The following is a 19152-nucleotide window of genomic DNA, read 5'->3' as shown; positions in this document are numbered from 1 at the left end:
TTTTCGGGTGAGAAGAGTGGAATATAAATACTGTAGATAAATAAATAAATGTTCTGTATCTCAATAACTACAGCTGATAGGGGAAAAGGTGCCATTTTTGAATCAGCAGTTCAAATATACCCAGAAACAGGGCGAACATTTGACAAAATGTGAATTGGCCAGTGCTATTAATGTTTAAAGGAAACTCTACGTCTTTTCCCATGAAGCCAATAAACATATCATGAAGAAAGCTATGCCATAAACATCTCTGCATCCATTAAAATTTGGCACAGGCAGAACATTTTGTTACCTCAAAGCCATTAGGTGCTTGCCCTTCTTGTCCGGGCAAAGAAGACGTTGTTCCCAAGAAACCAAACATTTTGTCCACCATGTCCGAGTCGTTCACAGGTTCGTTTCGGGCCTTCTCCATTTTCTGCAAGAGTTCTTTTTTCCGCCGAGCTTCCTCCTTTTCCTTGATTTCCCTTTCGGCATCTTCCCGGGCCAGCTGGGCGAGGCGTAACTAGGAGAAAACTATGGAAATGAGTAAGACGAATTCAAGGTGGACACAAGCGCTGAGTAAAGGAACCCTGAACGCCTGCAAGCATCTTGTTGAATCTTGGAAAATAAGGCTCTTAAGTATATGCATTACATTTTTTAATACAAAGAATATTTGGCATGTCAGAACACCAAGGAGAAATTTACCAAACACAGCACAGGCTTTTCACCTTTTGTGCAAAAGCGAAAAGATAATTTCCGCCCACCAATCAGTTTTCTTCGCATTTTGCACCAGAAGACCTTTTACCCTAAGTGGAGCCAAATAAATGCATGTAGAAAGTACTCAAGGACAAGACAAATAGCAAAAAGGAAAAAAAAACAACCCACCCAGTACAAAGGTCTATGCAAGAAGGCAGTGACATTAGTAATTTGGCCATTGTGCAACTTGCGAACTCTTTCAAAAGATGCCCAAACAATTCTTGCCACCTCAGTTTGCAAAGACAGAAATGTGTTTTATTCATTCTCCTACTTGAGAACAAGAAATTTACATTCCTAATTGAAACATAGACCACCAATTCTTGCCAATATATGATAAGAATGACAAAAATGAGCTCTGATTCAACGAATGCAGGTTAAGTGCAAATTACATGGCTGGGAGTAAGATACAAGAAAGTGGCATATAAATGATTCAGTACTATGGCTAACAAATAGTAGAAAGTTAAAAAATTGAAGTGGGAAAAGATTACTTTATTAGACTACAAGTACCGTATATACTGGAGTATAAGCCGACCCGAATATAAGCCAAGGCACCTAATTTTACCGCAAAAAAACTGGGAAAACATTGACTCCAGTATAAGCCAAGGGTGGTAAATTTCAGAAATAAAAATAGATACCAATAAAATTACATTAATTGAGGCATCAGTAGGTTAAATGTTTTTGAATATTTACATAAAGCTCAAATTTAAGATAAGACGGTCCAACTCTGCTCAAATCATTATTCTCATCTTCTTCAATGTCAATGTGCTTATGTATCCTTTTAATAATAATAGAGTAAAATAATACATGTAATAATAATAATAATAATAATAAAGACAGGAAAATAATACAAGTAATAATAAATAGAGTAAAATAATAAATGCAATAATAATAATAATAATATCAGAGTGAAATAATAAATGTATTAATAAAAATAATAAAAATAGAGTAAAATAAATGTAATAGTAGCAACAATAATAGGGAAAAATAATAAATGTAATAATACCAATAATAATAGAGAAAAATAATAAATGTACCGTATATTCTCAAGTATAAGCTGACCCAAATATAAGCCAACCAGGACCCTCACCTGAGTATAAGCCAAGGGAGGCTTTTTCAGTCTTAAAAAAAGGGCTGAAAAGCTAGGCTTATACTCGAGTATATACAGTACTCTAATATTGCTGGAAAATTCTGAGAATTGTAATCCAAAAAGGCAAATTTCCAAGCCTTGGCTATGCCCAGTATTCTCTTCAAACATCTAGCAGCATTCCCCAAGGCTACAAACCCAAGGCAACTGTAGGATTTGTGAACAAATGTATTGACTGCTAGATTTAACATTGATTAGACTTAGGTCCTTCCAATAACATACGGAAAGGATTGAGTCCATACAGGAAAGCCTTGCAACGTCACATATGTGGAAGGAAAATGTAAGAACCCACTTGGTGCTTCTTTTCAGCTTCTTCTTTGGCTTTCTTGGCACTCATCTCTTTGCGCAGTCGCTCCTCTTCCAGCAGACGTAGCTTTTCGGCTTCCAGGCGACGATGATACTGTAGAAAAGAGATTGTTAAGAGCTTCACTTGAATGGATTGCTTGGATAGCTCATTGTATTCATGAGACAGACTCAAATGGGGGAAGGTAAATGGAACTCAGAAAACATAGGGTTGAACTAAATGTTAAGTGCTACCCCTCTTTTAAAAAGTAATATTCACTAAAACTGGCCCTCAACATTAGTGGACTTGACTTCTGAGGATGTGATTAAAATGCTGTCTCAGGAAGTTGACCACAGAGTTGTGCTGAGGAACTAGAGATTCTTAGAGAGGTGATATCTCCAGTTTAGTCTTTTTTATTTCGAGCTTTCTACTTTCATAGGGTTTCTATGCACCTAATCCTAGCAAATATAGGGGTTCAATTGTATAATAGGCGAGGGCTGAGCACCCATAAGGTGAAGTGAATCCGCCACCTGGACTGGGTAATGGTGTAGGATATGTTTTAGTTCCACTAAATATTTGCTTGTTGACCTAAATACCCTAAATGCACCAGATCCCTTCTGATATTGGAAGCTAAGCAGGGTCAGCTGTGGTTAGTACTTGGACCTGGGAGTCCACCAATATCAGATGCTGTAGTCTAGATTTCAGAGGAAGGAACTGGTTTTTCTGTAAGTCTTCTTCGCATAAGAAAACTCTAAAATTAAAGGGATTGCCATAATGTTAGTGTTTTTGTTGAAATAGAGTGAAATGTTCAATCTATTGTTTGCTGTTGGATTGTGTGTTTCGTTCTGGCAAGCATTCCAGCAGCCAAGAGGTTAATTCTGGCCAGCCCTGATTGATTGCTGGAAGGGCAAATGACAAGGACTTCCATTTGTGCTACGTGACAGGAAGATACATCACAAGCTGCAGAGGACTTTTGAAAAAGACCGACATTCTCCATGTTTATCTGAGTGGATGCAACATGTGTCCGGATAGTTTTGGTCAACTAGCAATGTAAATATTGTAAAATAAAGCCTTCAGAGCCGCTGAGTTTCAGCAGACATAAATCAGTGAAGGTGTTGTTCTTTGTCAGTGCCACTTTCACCATTTGCAGAGTGGTCTGACGGGTGAGCTGAGGGCTGGCTCATCAATCAAGTCGGAGTCGCCAATACCCTGACACATAAGTCGATAGCCAAGCTGAAGAAGGTATGTATATGTACTTAGGAAACGTACCTCTCCCTTCAACCGCTTATATAGGCGGCGAGCAATCATGCCCCGGGCATAGGCCTGGATGGTGAAGACTGCCCAGAGGCGATGTCGGAAGGCCCGGCGGACCAGGAAACCCCGGCACCGGGCTTGGAACTCGATGATGCGCCTGCGAGCCATGTGATATTGCTTGTGCAGTTTGCGGGAACGGTAGAGGGCCTGCAACCTCAGGAAGCCAATGCGCATCTTGAAAAGAAAATGGGTTTATGAAAGCCAGCTGTCCTTTTGTTATTGATAAATCAGACCTTCTCCCCAACAACAATATGAATTATTTAAAATATATGCATTAAAAGATGCAGATCCATTGGAAAATATAGCCAACCACATGGTCATTTCTAATTGCCCTAAAAAGTAAACTTTCTATGAAATTCCTTGGAAATTCCCTAAAATGTGAACTCACCTCACCCTTGCCTCATCCAGAGAAAATTGTCATAATCCTCTAACAATGTTTCCACACACATAACAATGGAGCTAAATAAGAGGTCACAGAAGTTGCCCAAATGCCCTCTTCTGTTTATTTCCTGGGAACCCATTCAGGCTGGCCAACACCCATTGCTACCCATTTTTTCACTAACATGGACCAATGCCCTTCTCAGGCTGAGGAAACAACTATCATTAGCATCCATTACCTCAAACCCTACCCACATTCTTTCCTTCACACAATCCATGAGAGGTGGAACCATCAACAGCTACAAAATATCAAACTGAGCAATGACAATTTATTAAATTTCTCTCCAAACCTGGAGGCCAATCAGGAAAAACAACAGACAGCGCATCCCAGCCAACCAGCCTGAAAATCCTATCTTGCCATGACCTGGACCAAAGGACATTCAGGGGAACAGAAGTCCTTTGTTTCAAACTGTTGTCAAAGTGCTATAACTCTTTCTACATGTTTGCATTTAGATATGTCAGTCTTTGTTAGTGCAGACTCCGCTGACATCCTTTCTGGCTAGGAAGAATAAAAACCTCTGCTTTTGCCTTCTACCCATCTGTGCCCTAATTTGGCCTTTTGGATTAGCTAGACATGCCAGGCTTGCCGAACCTGTGATTTTAGTGGAGTTGAAATAATATAACATCTTCCCTAGAGTGAAAGCCAAAAACTAGATTACAGATAACATCATATAAAAGTTTGCAAATGGGCATCATTTTGCACTAGAACTTCCACATTCTGGAAGGTTTCTTACAGCATACCTGGGACCTGTGGCAGAAAAAAATAAGGTTTTCAAGTCCTGTATGAAATGTATATTTACATTTACTATATCAATTTTTAATGCAACGATACTTAAAAAAAAAAAAAAGCAGTGGTGGCTGGTGGCTCCCATGTTTGCGGGATGGTGAAGCTGTCCTGGAAACATAGCATTAAAATGGTTGGTTATGCCGGGCTACGGCGCAGGCTGGTGAGCAGCCAGCTGCAATAAATCACTCTGACCAAGAGGTCATGAGTTTGAGACCAACCCATGGCGGGGTGAGCACCCGACAATTAAAAATAAAAAATAGCCACTGCTCGTTGCTGACCTAGCAACCCGAAAGACAGTTGCATCTATCAAGTAGGAAATTAAGGTACCACTTATAAAGTGGGGAGGCTAATTTAACTAACTTACGACTCCATAAAAATCATCCAGACGCCGTTGGAATGAGGAAGTGCCGTCTCAGTGGATGATGAAGCAGCTGTTCCCCCTGTGGCCGGAATCGAACATCCCCTCAGGAGAAGGTTAAATTGCCTCTGTGTCTGTCTCTGTCTCTGTTCTATGTGTATATGGCATTGAATGTTTGCCTTATATGCATACAATGTGATCCGCCCTGAGTCTCCTTCGGGGTGAGAAGGGCGGAATATAAATACTGTAAATAAAATAAATAATAATAATACTGGGTTTTCACCTGGCCTGCTAAAACAACCAGTTTGAAGTCTGAAACAGATTTTCTTTTGAAAAGAGAAAAAATGGAAGTGACCAGTTTTAAATAACCAAGTGCATTTGCAAAGGCATTGGTGGCCTTTTTTTTAGTGGAATTTCTGTTTTACAATTGGTGAGATCGGGGTTTGGTGGTAGCCCCATACCCATCAAAGCTGTCCCCTTGAGAAAGCAACTCAGACTGAGACAATTCTGGATTTGGCACAACTCCTTGTGTGTTCCTGGAACACTTACAGCACCATAGTTTCTCCGGCAATTATGGCCCCTCCAGTTCCGCTGAATCATCAGAGCGGCATTCCTCACTTTCAGGAAATTCGACCTAGAAAAAAGAGATTAGAATCTTTCAGTTCTGTTTCCGTGCCTCTGTTAGTTATAGATTTTTCTCTCTGTTTTCAATGCTCAACTGTGAGTGATGCTGTCCATCTCTCGTTGGTGTTGTTTGCCATCAATGACTCCATCATAGGGTTTTCTTAGTGAATTTGTGTGATCCTCCTGAAATCACTCTGTGGGTTTCTATGACCAAATAGGGATTTGAGAGATAGGATGCATTCACACCAGGCATGGGCAAACTTCAGCCTTCCAGGTGTTTTGGACTTCAACTCCCACAATTCCTAACAGCCGGTAGGCTGTTAGGAATTGTGGGAGTTGAAGTCCAAAACACCTGGAAGGCTGAAGTTTGCCCATGCCCGATCTACACAGTAGGAATTAATGTTGTTTGGAACCACTTTAACCAACGCTATTCTGGAGTTTGTAGTTTGGAGAGTCTTTGATAAAGACCAGGAGTCTTTATCAAGGCCTTATAAAACTACAACTCCCACAACTCCACAGCACTGAGCCACAGCAATTAAAGTGGTGTCAAACAGCATTAATTTTACAGTGTAGATGCACCTTTAGTCATCTTCGCATCCTCTTCCATTTACCTTTTTTTTAGAAGTCCCTGATACAGTAGAGTCTCACTTATCCAAGACTCGCTTATCCAACGTTCTGGATTATCCAACGCGTTTTTGTAGTCAATGTTTTCAATATATCGTGATATTTTGGTGCTAAATTCGTAAATACAGTAATTACTACATAGCATTACTGCGTATTGAACTACTTTTTCTGTCAAATTTGTGGTATAACATGATGTTCTGGTGCCTAATTTGTAAAATCATAAACTAATTTGATGTTTAATAGGCTTTTCCTTAATGCCTCCTTATTATCCAACATATTCGCTTATCCAATGTTCTGCCGGCCCGTTTATGTTGGATAAGCGAGACTCTACTCTATCTGTTCTATCGGGTCTATTATAGTTAGGACCAACATTGAATTTAGCTCATCATATTTGATATAAAAGATCTGTGATCTCCTGACTAAGCCAGAAGTTTATCATTTATCTCTCCAAGAAAAACTTACAGTAAGCGAAATGCAGAATTTATGAGGCACACACAGGGCTCTATTGTCTCTGTAATCAGAGTTTACATTAGTTGAGGATATGGTTTGACAAGCAGAGAAGATATTGGGAGTTTCTGCAGTTATTATACAATAAAATCTCTGCCTATGTGTTGAGCAGAAGTATGCTTAAGGAAAATCTGCCCTTTCAGCTAATTGATAAGTCAAGGGCTTTCACTACATCCTTTAGTGAATTGTTCAACAAAATGCATTGTTTGAGCTTTTCGCTCAAGGATATAGTTATTTTTATTTGACTGCTGTTTTCCTGACGTCTGCAAGATAGGGTCTGTTTGAATTAGGTCAGTGCCGTTTCTCCTTTAGGACTGCAAACACTCACTCACAGAACAAGCTCTGTGTTATTGTTATGTGCCTTTAAGAAATTTTTTACTTATGACAAACCCATCACAGGGTCTTCTTGACCACATTTGCACAAAAGGAGATTGTCTTCCACTCTCCCTGAGACTGAGAGAGTGTAACTTGCCTTTATTAAAGCTTTGGATATTGTGTTTTATATGCCCGACCCCTTTTATCTCCAGTGGCTGATGCTGTATTATTACTCTTTTGTTCTGATTTTATGTGTTTTATTGTATTTTTAAAATGTTTAAATTGTTTATTTTATTTGATTTATGTTACAGTAGAGTCTCACTTATCCAACATTCGCTTATCCAACGTTCTGGATTATCCAACGCATTTTTGTAGTCAACGTTTTCAATATATTGTGATATTTTTGTGCTAAATTCGTAAATACAGTAATTACTATGTAGCATTACTGCATACTGAACTACTTTTTCTGTCAAATTTGTTGTATAACATGATGTTTTGGTGCTCAATTTGTAAAATCATAACCTAATTTGATGTTGAATAGGTTTTTCCTCAATCTCTCCTTGTTATCCAACATATTTGCTTATCCAATATTCTGCCGGCCCGTTTATGTTGGATAAGCGAGACTCTACTGTATTACTATTTTTGTTTTGATATTCGTTTTAATTGCTTTATTCTGTTTTGTTTTGGGCATCAGCCCATGTTAGGCACCCCGAGTCCCTTCGGGGAGATGGTGGCGGGATAGAAATATAAATAATAATAATGATAAGTATTATTATTATTATTATTATTATTATTATTATTATTATTATTATTATTATTTTATGACACAGCAAACAAGATAGATATGCTGGATTTCGTATCACAAAATCCCAAGTCGAACACTTCCCAGGTGTCTAGGACTGTGTGATGCATTTTCGGATGATGCGTGCAGATCCCAGTAGGGTGGCCTTTTGCAGTTGGCAGATCGTGATTTTGTCAATGTCTATTGTTCCCAAATGCCGGCTGAGATCTTTTGGCACGGCACCCAATGTGCCGATCACCACCGGGACCACCTGCACTGGTTTCTGCCAGAGTCTTTGAAGTTCAATCTTGAGGTCCTGATAGCGGCTGAGTTTTTCCTGTTGTTTTTTGTCAATGCGCCTGTCACCTGGGATGGCAACATCAATGATCCAAACCTTGTTCTTTTCCACAACTGTGATGTCTGGTGTGTTGTGTTCCAGAACTTTGTCAGTCTGGATTCGGAAATCCCACAGTATCTTTGCATGCTCATTTTCCAATACTTTTACAGGTTTGTGATCCCACCAGTTCTTTTTTTTTTATTATTATTATTATTATTATTATTATTATTATTATTATTATTATTATTATTATTATTAATGGGTTTCCATGATTGAATGGAGCTTCGAAACCCAGTCTCCAGTGTCATCCAATACTTAAACCACACTGGCTCTGCTCTATACATTAGTTCATAATTTGTCTTGTGTGAGCCTGTATATGCAATTTTTATATGGAAAATCTTTTGCTTTCTGCTGAGACAGTGGAAGATATATCTGTCACTAAGCAATAGCTCTTCCTCTTCTATTCTCCAGAGCAAAGACAGCTGAATAAAGCCCATCAAGGTTTATTTCAGGAGAGAGCAAAGCATGGCAGACTCATACATTTGCAAGGCATTACAAGGGCCATCTAGTTCAACCCCTTGACTTGCAGCTATACACCATTGAAGCAGTCCCAAAATATGTCCATCAAACTCTATTTAAAGTACCTCTAAAATTGAGACTCTACCACTCTTCAAGGAAATCTGTTCTACTGTCAAACAAATAAGTTATTCCTAATACTTAGGTAGAAACTCTTTCCAGTTGAATCCAGGGGCTGGGATGTGGCGCAGCTGGTTAGTAGCCAGCTGCAATAAATCACTACTGACCAAGAGGTCAAGTGTTTGAAGCCAGCCTGGGTCGGATTGAGCTCCCGACCATTATTAGTCTAGCTCACTGTTGACCTAAGCAGCTCAAAAGACAGTTGCACCTGTTGAGTAGAAAATGTAGGTACCGCTTTATGTGGGGAGGGGTCCCTGGTGGCACAGTGCCTTAAAGTGCTGAGCTGCTGAACTTGCAGACCAAAAGGTCCCAGGTTCAAATCCCGGGAGCAGAATGAGCGCCCGCTGTTAGCCCCAGCTCCTGCCAACCTAGCAGTTCGAAAACATGCAAATGTGAGTAGATCAATAGGTACTGCTCCGGTGGGAAGGTAACAGCGCTCCATGCAGTCATGCCAGCCACATGACCTTGGAGGTATCTATGGACAACGGCGGCTCTTCGGCTTAGAAAAGGAGATGAGCGCCAACCCCCAGAGTCGGTCACGACTGGACTTAACATTAGGGGAAAACCTTTACCTTTACCTTATGTGGGGAGGCTAATTTAACTCATTTACGACACCATGAAAACTTCTAGCAGCGTGAGGAAAGAAATGAGGAAGTACTCCATCAAGGACTCGGTGTCACAAGTGGATGATGAAGCGGCAGCTCCCCCTGTGACCGGAATCGAGCACACCCTCATGAAGCTGGAAAATGTTAAATTGTCTCTGTGTGTCTGTCTGTCTATCTATATGTCATATGTCTAATGGCATTGAATGTTTGCCATGTATAGGTGCATTGTGATCATGCCCTTCGGGGTGAGACGGGCGGAATATAAAGACTGTAAATAAATAAATATGATCTTCATATCATGGACTGGATGGCCCACGAGGTCTCTTCCAGCTCTATGATTCTATATCACATTTTAAGCGATATAAAATCCAGATTATCTGCTTTGAACTGGATTATATGGCAGTGTAGACTCATATAATCCAGTTCAAAGCAGATACTGCGCACACAGATTTGCTGGACAGAGATTTGCAAACTTACTAAGAGTCATGTACATATGAGACCCACAGAATAAGGAGCAGCAAATGGTTTCCAAGTGAATGGTTTCAAGGCAAAGAACAAACTTTCATCACTTGCTAGATTCCAAGTGGCATTTCAGGAAACAAGCACGTACAACAAGAACTATGAGAGTGAACCGGTTTTCATAATAACCATACTCCGTACCTGTCTTTAAATCCACGGACCACTTTTTGGATGAGGATGACCTTGTCGGTGATGGCTTTGTCCCTCTCTATCTCCAGGAGCATATCGTGGTGATCCTATGGAGTGTGGAATGAAAAGAGACAGGGTTGTCATTTCTGGACACCAGATGAATGGAACCAAAATAAGTTAGTGCAGCCAACAATGGGGATGATTGTTATTAACTGCCATCAAGACAACTTCGGCATATGGCAACCCCATGAATGAAAGACCTCCAAGTCACAAGTCGTTGAAAATAGGGTGATTTGGGGATCTCTCATTTATGGGGTTTCCATATGCCGAAGTTATCTTGATGGCAAGCCTTGCAGACTCAGGACAGCCATGGCGTCTTTGATTGAGTCTATATCCACCTGCAGTGGAGTCTTCCTCTTTTTCTATGGCCCCTTCTATCTTACATACCAAGTATTACTACATTTTCTAAGATACTTTCTGTTGATTATGGGGATTCTGTGTGGGACGTTTGGCTCAATTAGATTGTTGGGGCTCTTTGATTGTAGGTGAACTATAAATCCCAGCAACTACAATTCCGAAATGCCAAGATCGATTTTCCCCAAACTCTACCAATGTTCAAATTTGGGCATATTGAGTATTTGTGCCGAGTTTGATTCAGATCTATCATTGTTTGAGTCCATAGTGCTCTCTGGATGTAGGTGAGCTACAACTCTAAAACTCAAGGTCAGTGCCCACCAAACTCTTCCAGTATTTTCTGTTGGTCGTGGGAGTTCTGTGTGCCAAGTTTGGTTCCGTTCCATTGTTGGTGGAGTTCAGAATGCTCTTTGATTGTAGGTAAACTTGTATAAATCCCAGCAACTATAACTCCCAAATGACAAAATCAACTCCCCCCCAATCCCACCAATTTGGGCGTATCAGGTATTTTTGCCAAATTTGGTTGAGTGAATGAAAATACTTCCTGCATACCAGATATTTACATTATTATTCACAACAGTAGCAAAATTAATGCTATGAAGTAACAACAAAAATAATTTTATGGTTGGGGGTCACCACGATTTGAGGAACTGTATTAATTGGGGCCGGGCTGTGGCGCAGGCTGGTGAGCAGCCTGCTGCAATAAACCATTCTGACCATGAGGGTGAGCGCCCATCAATTAAAAAAATAGCCCCTGCTCATTGCTGACCTAGCAAACCGAAAGATAGTTGCATCTATCAAATAGGAAATAAGGTACCACTTATAAAGTGGGGAGGCAAATTTAACTAATTTACGACGTTGGAATGAGGAAATGCTGTCACAGTGGATGATGAAGCAGTTGCTCCCCCCTGTGGCCAGAATCGAACATCCGCTCAGGAGAAGGTTAAATTGCCTCTGCGTCTGTCTCGGTTCTATGTGTATATGGGCATTGAATGTTTGCCCTATATGTATATAATGTGATCCGCCCTGAGTCCCCTTCGGGGTGAGAAGGGCGGAATATAAATACTGCAAATAAAAATAAATAAATAAGGTTGAGAACCACAATTCTAAGGAGTCAAGTCTTCTCATGATATGGTGAAAGTACAACAGTCTTCGCTTAGTCACCTTGGCTTCTAGAAAGACATCAGCGTTGATTTGCTCGGGTTTATTTGGGTCTCCATCCCCAGCCTCTCAAACTACCATGTATACTCGAAGATAAGCTGAGTTTTTCAGCCCTTTTAATGAGCTGAAAAAGCCTCCCCCAGCTTATGATCGGGTCAAGGTCAAGGCTGGCAACAGAGCCTGCCGGCTGTTGCTTGCAATATGTGATATATTTTTCTCTTCTCCTCCCTTATCAGTGTGTTTTCTTTTGCAAAGCCTCCCTCGCTCTTAATCAAGGGAATGCTTTGAAAAGAGAGACACCCTTGCAAGTCAGGAAGAAGAAATATATATTTTCATTAATCTTATGAAAGCATTTCCCCCTGAAATATTTGTTAAACTCTCCTACAGATATATAGGCATTAATCTCTTGCAAGTTTTTGCAATCTCTATGGACCTTTATATGTGTATCTATCTATATACATTAATATATGAATTTTCTCCTCATATGTTTGCAGGTCTTTGCAAATCCTTTATACATATAGATCCATGTACCTGTATATCTGTAGCCATACATACACATTATTTTTATATATGAATTTACCCTCATATGTTTGCAAGTCTCTGCAAATTCTATATAGATATAATTATCTATATAAAGAGAGATGTCTGGATAGATATGAATATATTCTTACCTACCTATATATAGGGATTGCAAATATTACAGGGGGGAAATGAACACACAAATATATATATATATATATATATATATATATATATATATATATACACACAACTTTTAGTGGCACTTGTTATACAAGCTGCCAAAGAAGGGGATTATGGTATCTTACTAACATCAATCAAAACTGGATTTGATTAGAAACAGTGGTAGATCATAGCCCTCTAGAATCTCTTACATTTACTAATAGTAAATTATTTACTAATAGTCGTGTCCAACTCTGGGGGTTGGTGCTCATCTCTATTTCTCTATTTCTAAGCTGAAGAGCCGGCGTTGTACATAGACACCTCCAAGTCATGTGGCTGGCATGACTGCATGGAACGCTGTTACCTTCCCGCCGGAGCGGTACCTATTGATCTACCCACATTGGCATGTTTTTGAACTGCTAGGTTGGCAGAAGTTGGAGCTAACAGCAGGCTCTCATGCCGCTCCCTGGATTCGAACCTGCAACCTTTTGGTCTGCAAGTTCAGCAGCTCAGCGTTTTAACACGCTGCGCCACCGGGGGCTCCAAAATGGCATTATATTGCATTGTAAATCCAGTTTTAGAGGGCTTAACATAAGGCGGCTCATGCATTCTCAAAATAAACGTAGCGACATTTGGAAATGCCAGAATACCCCTTTATCAGTTAACTCTTTACAGATTTAGTCATGTCAAAGCGATGAGGAAAAGGGGGGAGGGTGTGTAAGCCTTTATCGGTTCACACTTCCTGTCCGTGAACAAAATTGAGTTTGCGAAATGAGCTTGCTGAAAGGATTTTCTTCCCCTGCCCTCTAATCTTTGGCTTCTTTCTAGGACCGCTGTTGTCAAGGCGCCTATAACGGCCTCATGTGTTTTTAAACCAAGTCAGCTCCTGAGCAGACCTTTCGACCACTGCCCTTCCCAATTTCCTGTACAAACATCTGCCTGATCCTGATAATGCTTTCTGACATGAGAGAGCTCACTCTTTCCAAAGAGGCAAAAGAGGGATATGCTTAAAAATAAGTGTGCAGGCTACACTGGGTTAGTGTTGCACTCAAGGAATGCACTTCTTTGCTTGGTCTTCGGACCCACAAGACCAACATGTGGGAAGATGTCAGTCTCTATCTCCAAGAAGTCTGGAGTGCATTGACTAACTTAAGTAGGGCTTCTAGGCATTGCAATTCCGCAATATCTAGAGGTCCTCATGTCACAGAAGCATATAAAGATTAGGGAGTAACTATTTTGCACAGAAGCTGGAAGAAAGAAGTACCGTATATACTCGAATATAAGCCAACCCTAATATAAGCCGAGTCATCTGGGAAATCATTGACTCAAGTATAAGCCGAGGGTGGGAAATTTCAGAAATAAAAACAGATAGATACCAAAAAATTACAGTAGAGTCTCACTTATCCAACATAAACGGGCCGGCAGAATGTTGGATAAGCGAATATGTTGGATAATAAGGAGGCATTAAGGAAAAGCCTATTAAACATCAAATTAGGTTATGATTTTACAAATTAAGCACCAAAACATCATGTTATACAACAAATTTGATAGAAAAAGTAGTTCAATACGCAGTAATGCTATGTCGTAATTACTGTATTTACGAATTTAGCACCAAAATATCACGATATATTGAAAACATTAACTACAAAAATGCGTTGGATAATCCAGAACGTTGGATAACTGAGTGTTGGATAAGTGAGACTCTACTGTACATTAATTGAGGCATCAGTAGGTTAAATGTTTTTGAATATTTACATCAAGCTCTAATTTAAGATAAGACTGTCTAACTCTGATTACATCATTATTCTCATCTTCTTCAATGTAAATGTGCTTATGTATCCTTTTAATAATAATAGAGTAAAATAATGTCGGCTGGGGTCAGGGTGCATGCTGGGTGGGTTTCTTCAAAACACCATTGATCCTCTGCACACCAGCACCCTGATGAATTGGTTGCAATCGTCTGCCTCACCAATTCCTCTTTCCAATGTCAGACTCAAAGACATCCGTTGTCTAAAGTCCAAACATTTATTTCAATATCTATAATACATATTTACAAAGCATAGCAAAAGCCATCGCTCTGAGCTGGCATTCTTCTTCTTGCCTCTCGCCTCGGCAAGCACAGCTCAACACACACAGAGATAAGAAAGCACATTCCTCAGTCTGAAGGAAGTTCCAACCTCCAAAGCCAGAAATCATGCCTGATAGGTCATAGCAGTCACAACAGACTGTCAATCAAAACTAGCCTGCTGTTAACTGTTTCATTGCTGAAACACACACTCTTGCCTAACAGCAGAAAACACTTGATTTACATTTCATACACATACAACCATAATCCAACAAATAATACATGTAATAATAAATAGAGTAGAATAATAAATGTAATAATAATAATAATATCAGAGTGAAATAATAAATGGATTAATAATAATAAAAATAGAGTAAAATAAATGTAATAGAAGCAACAATAATAGAGTACAATAATAAATGTAATAATAAGAGTGAAATATTAAATGTAATAATAATAATAGAGTAAAATAATAAATGTAATAATACCAATAATAAATGTAATAATACCAATAATAATAGAGAAAAATAATAAATATACCATATATTCTCGAGTATAAGCTGACCCAAATATAAGCCAACCAGGATCCTCACCTGAGTATAAGTCGAGGGGGGCTTTTTTAGTCCTAAAAAAAGGACTGAAAAACTAGGATTATACTCGGTTGCCCAGAGGGGCCCCCGGATGTTTGATATTTTACCATCCTTGTGGGAAATTTCTCCCATGTCCCCACATGGGAAGCTGGAGCTGACAGAGAGCTCACCCGCTCTCCCCGAATTCGAACCACCGAACTGTCGGTCAGCAATCTTGCGCCACCAGGGGCTCCATCTAATTAGGTTATCACGTTCTATCACATCCTCTGCTTTATCCACATAGGTTCCTGGTTGATCTGTGGGTACCTGAAACCACTGATACACCTGAATACCATCAACAACATAACTTGCAGTCCCAGCATACCACTGAATTGCATCGGAGTGATTCTATAGTAACTACTACTAGAAACATACCATAGAATCACCTGGAGGACCTAGAGGTGACACATTTTGTTGGGTATGGCTAGATGAAATTGTGCAACATGTGAATACAACCAAAGCAAAAGAAGGTAGTGACCAAAGGTGGGCTCACCCGGCTCTATAACTTGATTGCCATCTTACCTTCAGGAATATCTTTGTTTTGCCAATCTGCCAGTCATCGTCTTTCCCTAATACAGCTTCAGCAATACGCTGACATGTTCCTCGCAGGTCACCCTAAAAGAAATAGCATGGTGTAGCTATGCCTCTGGCTACTGTCTCTCTTGTACAAGAGAGATGAAGAATGTTCTTTAAAAGACGTTGTTTAATCATTGTACCTGTTTGTACGCTGGTTTCACCCCAGGCATGAGCACCCGGTACCTGTCCACAAACTCCACAAAGGTATAACGGATGGGGTAGCCAGCCCTGCGGATCCGGATGGTCTCCATCATCCCGGAGTACCTCAGCTGGCGGACACAGAGCTCCCGGTCAAACAGCTGTAAAAAGAAGAGTGTTTGATGTGATCACTTTAAAGTACAGATACTGAAATGAACTTCAAACTTTTTCCAAAGTTGCAAGAACAACAAAAACGGAATTGAGTCTCACTAGAAATACACATCAGATTGAACCAGAATACTTCCTCTTGAGTATCACTGACATCAAATTAGACAAAAACCAAGAGAAATTGTTCTTTTATCTAACCACAGCAGCTAGAATTATCATAGCCAAAAAACGGAGACAAAAAGAAATACCAGACATACATGAATGGACTACTAAAGTACTTGAGATTATACAAATGGACATTCGGACAAAAATAATTAAATTAGGACATTAGGCTGTGGTGCAGCTGGCTAGTAACCAGCTGCAATAAATCACTACTGACCGAGAGGTCATGAGTTCGAAGCCCGGGTCGGATTAAGCCCCCGAACATTAAATAGCCCGGCTTGCTGTTGACCTATGCAGCCCCGAAAGACAGTTGCATCTGTCAATTAGGGAAATTTAGGTACGCTTTATGCGGGAGGCTAATTTAACTAATTTACAACATCATAAAACTGCCAGCAAAACACAAGGAAAGGAATGAGGAAGTACAGCCACTAGTGGACAGTGAAGCAACAGCTCCCCCTGTGGCCGGAATCGTGAAGCTGGAAAAAAAAAAGTTAAATGCCTCTGTGTCTGTCTATATATGTTGTTTGTCTGTTGGCATTGAATGTTTGCCATATATGTGTTCATTGTAATCCACCCTGAGTCCCCTGTAAATAAATAATACTGTAAATAAATAATAAATAAATAAAGTAACAGACTGGTCAAGAGTCAAGGACTTCCTAGAGAAGCAACGAACACCATTAATTATAGAATCAATATGAGAAGTCAGTAAGATAATGATACTTATAAACATAAAAGACAGAAGGCGGGAACTATATAAGATGGATATGGAACATGCCTGAAAGGAATGAATTGGAAGGCAAATACATCTATCTATCTATCTATCTATCTATCTATCTATCTATCTATCTATCTATCTATATTTCTTCTTTATTTTTTTTGCTTCTTCTAATTTTTTTCTCATTCTATCTTTCCTATACCCACCATTGTTCCCACTCTTTCTATGTACAGAAACACTTAATAAAAACATTATTTTTTTAAAAAAAAGACTGAACCATTATAATATAACACACTCAATGGACTTTAAGGTTTAGATCAGGCCTGGGCAAACTTTGGCCCTCCAGGTGTTTTGGACTTCAACTCCCACAATTCCTAACAGCCGGTAGGCTGTTAGGAATTGTGGGAGTTGAAGTCCAAAACACCTGGAGGGCCAAAGTTTGCCCAAGCCTGATTTAACAGCTGTTTTCGAACTGATTGACTGCATTTATTCCCAGAACAACTTGCCATTTTTCAATACAAGTCCTCCTTCCACAGCTGCTCTGAAAACAATTTGTACCAGGAAGATTCACTTGGTAATAAAAATACTGTCATTTGGATAAAAACCAAAATAGCTTTTTTTTCCTTTGGATCTACAAAACGCCATGCTCGGATACTACACTTAAAAAAAGGAGAAGAGTAAATGTCACATAACAACAGGCAAAGATCTTTCCACTTTTCTTTGGTTTCCTGAAATCCTGCTTCCTGCCCCTATCAGCTTTTGGCCCTTCCTGACCTCAGGCCAAACTCCATCTCCCAGAAGGAATGTTTTTCTTTTATTCTCCATATATAAAGCCTATTTTTCGGCTGTAGTCCTAACCGGTCTCTCAAAATAAGTCTACCTTTGAAGAATAGAAGAACTTTATTGAAAGTGCAGCACACTATCGTCAGGATGGAGGGTTGCAATAGGTACATACCATATATACTCAAAGATAAGCTGAGTTTTTCAGCCCTTATTTATGAGCTGAAGCCTCCCTCACTCTTAATCAAGGGAATGTTTTGAAAAGAGAAAGACACAAGTCAGGAAGAAGAAATACATATATATATATTCATTAATCTTATGAAAGCATTATCCCCTGAAATATTTGTTAAACTCTCTTACAGATATATAGGCATTAACCCCTTGCAAGCTTTTGCCATCACTATGTACCTTTATATGTGTATCTATATGCATTAATTTTATATATGAATTTCACCTCATATGTTTGCAGGTCTTTGCAAATCCTTTATACATATAGATCCATGTACCTGTGTATCTGTAGCCATATATATACATTATTTTTATATATGAATTTACCCTTATATGTTTGCAGGTCTCTGCAAATATCTATATAAAGAGAGATGTCTGGATAGATATGAATATATTCTTACCTACCTATATATAGGGCTTGCAAATATTACAGGGGGGAAATGAACACACAAATATATATATAGACATGTCTAGATAGATATGAATACACACACACACACACACACACACACACACACACACGGCTTACACATATTGTAGGGGAAATGCACACACACACACACACAGGGGATTTACAAATGTTTCAGGGGGAAATGCGTATGTGAAATTAGTATCTATATTTATAGATGTATATCTAGCTCTGCATTGTTTGTCAAGGACAGAACGCCACAAGATTCAAAGTAACAGAGTTTATTAGATTACAGAACTCAAAAATGCCCGTAAAACACAAGGGCCAGGCAATTTTCGCCTTTAGGAGCAAAAAGGGGCAAAAGTAAATGTTCAAAAGATAAACCGGATTAAACCGGAGTTTAATCCGGGTAAAAACAAACTGCTTTCTTCAGCCTGGGTATAAACAAAACGAAAGCCAAGGAACAAAAGATACAAAAAATGCAACTAATTGGCAGCAGATTCCTCTCTGCTGCCAACACTGTTTTTAGAGTAACTTGCGTCGCTCCCACACACACAGCAGACAGGATTCCAACACGAACAAATCAGCCAGGGATTTTAGCAGTAGAGTAGACCAGTTCCGTTCCGTAGTTCAAAGCCAGAAGCAGACGTTTGTAGTTTTTCCAAGTCCAAGAAGGGGGGGAAGACAAGCCGTGGTCAGTTCAGTCCGAGTTCTCAAAGCAGGAGATGGCGTCCGTCAAGAAGACGACGGAAGGTCAAGCTAATAAGAGTAAGCACAGGTTTGCACAAACAAATGCCCACACAATCCCTCCCGCCGTCTGACCCTGGATTCCA

At 39.7% G+C, this 19152-nt stretch overlaps 1 protein-coding gene across 5 annotated transcripts in view; it reads right to left on the bottom strand.

Annotated features, from left to right (window-relative positions):
• Positions 1 to 19152, bottom strand: part of myo7a (myosin VIIA) — a 160267-nt gene that overhangs the window by 52627 nt on the left and 88488 nt on the right. For all 5 annotated transcript variants that reach the window (XM_062974492.1, XM_062974495.1, XM_062974493.1 and 2 more), the window contains 7 exons: positions 15860 to 16018; positions 15666 to 15758; positions 10206 to 10300; positions 5606 to 5690; positions 3429 to 3647; positions 2169 to 2276; positions 290 to 499 (listed from right to left, as the gene is read on the bottom strand). In XM_062974492.1, the coding sequence (XP_062830562.1) occupies positions 290 to 499; positions 2169 to 2276; positions 3429 to 3647; positions 5606 to 5690; positions 10206 to 10300; positions 15666 to 15758; positions 15860 to 16018 (969 nt within the window). The remainder of the gene's footprint in view (positions 1 to 289; positions 500 to 2168; positions 2277 to 3428; positions 3648 to 5605; positions 5691 to 10205; positions 10301 to 15665; positions 15759 to 15859; positions 16019 to 19152) is intronic.

This window comes from Anolis carolinensis, chromosome 3 (genome assembly GCF_035594765.1).
Source record: "Anolis carolinensis isolate JA03-04 chromosome 3, rAnoCar3.1.pri, whole genome shotgun sequence".
Lineage (NCBI taxonomy): Eukaryota > Metazoa > Chordata > Lepidosauria > Squamata > Dactyloidae > Anolis > Anolis carolinensis.
This window is presented reverse-complemented; position numbering and strand designations above follow the sequence as displayed.